The 498-nt window shown below is 69.9% G+C and overlaps 1 protein-coding gene across 1 annotated transcript in view; it reads right to left on the reverse strand.

The window, feature by feature from the left end:
* STKLD1 (serine/threonine kinase-like domain containing 1) overlaps positions 1 to 498 on the reverse strand; it is a 49,764-nt gene that overhangs the window by 18,252 nt on the left and 31,014 nt on the right. The window contains exon 12 of the mRNA XM_015572374.1: positions 37 to 153. Within this exon, the coding sequence (XP_015427860.1) occupies positions 37 to 153 (117 nt within the window). The remainder of the gene's footprint in view (positions 1 to 36; positions 154 to 498) is intronic.

Consider the following 498-nt stretch of genomic DNA (forward strand, 5'->3'; position numbering starts at 1 on the left):
CGCCCGGAGGAACCGTTCCCACTCGGCGAGCCCCACCTTGGCCCAGGGTGCGCAGCAGCAGGGCGCAGGCGCACAGCTGGATGTCCAGGAGCCTCTCGTGGTTCTTCATGATGGTGACCAGCACGGCCACTACCCCCATCGACCACGGCAGACCTGGCAGGGCGGGGGCAAGGTGACGCAGGGCGAGGGGGTACGGACAGGACAGTGGCACCAGGCCATGCTGGCATCTGCAGGCATCACGCGTGGGCCCATCGAGTCTCCTCGCTGCCACAGCTCTGAGAGCTCTGTGACCACCCTCACGCCCCAGGGAGGCCCTGGGCAGAGCGCTGCTATGACCAGCCTGCCCGGCTCCAGCCCTGGCGGGCCCTGCCCTGAGAGTGGGCACCGGTGGTACCCCGGCTTTCCTGTGTGGCCCGTGCTGCGCACATGCACAGGGAGGGAAGAGAAGCAGTGGCCAGTGGAGAGGCCGGCCCAGCCAGCCCCCCTCCCGCCCCCCCA

This window comes from Myotis davidii, unplaced genomic scaffold (genome assembly GCF_000327345.1).
Source record: "Myotis davidii unplaced genomic scaffold, ASM32734v1 scaffold609, whole genome shotgun sequence".
Lineage (NCBI taxonomy): Eukaryota > Metazoa > Chordata > Mammalia > Chiroptera > Vespertilionidae > Myotis > Myotis davidii.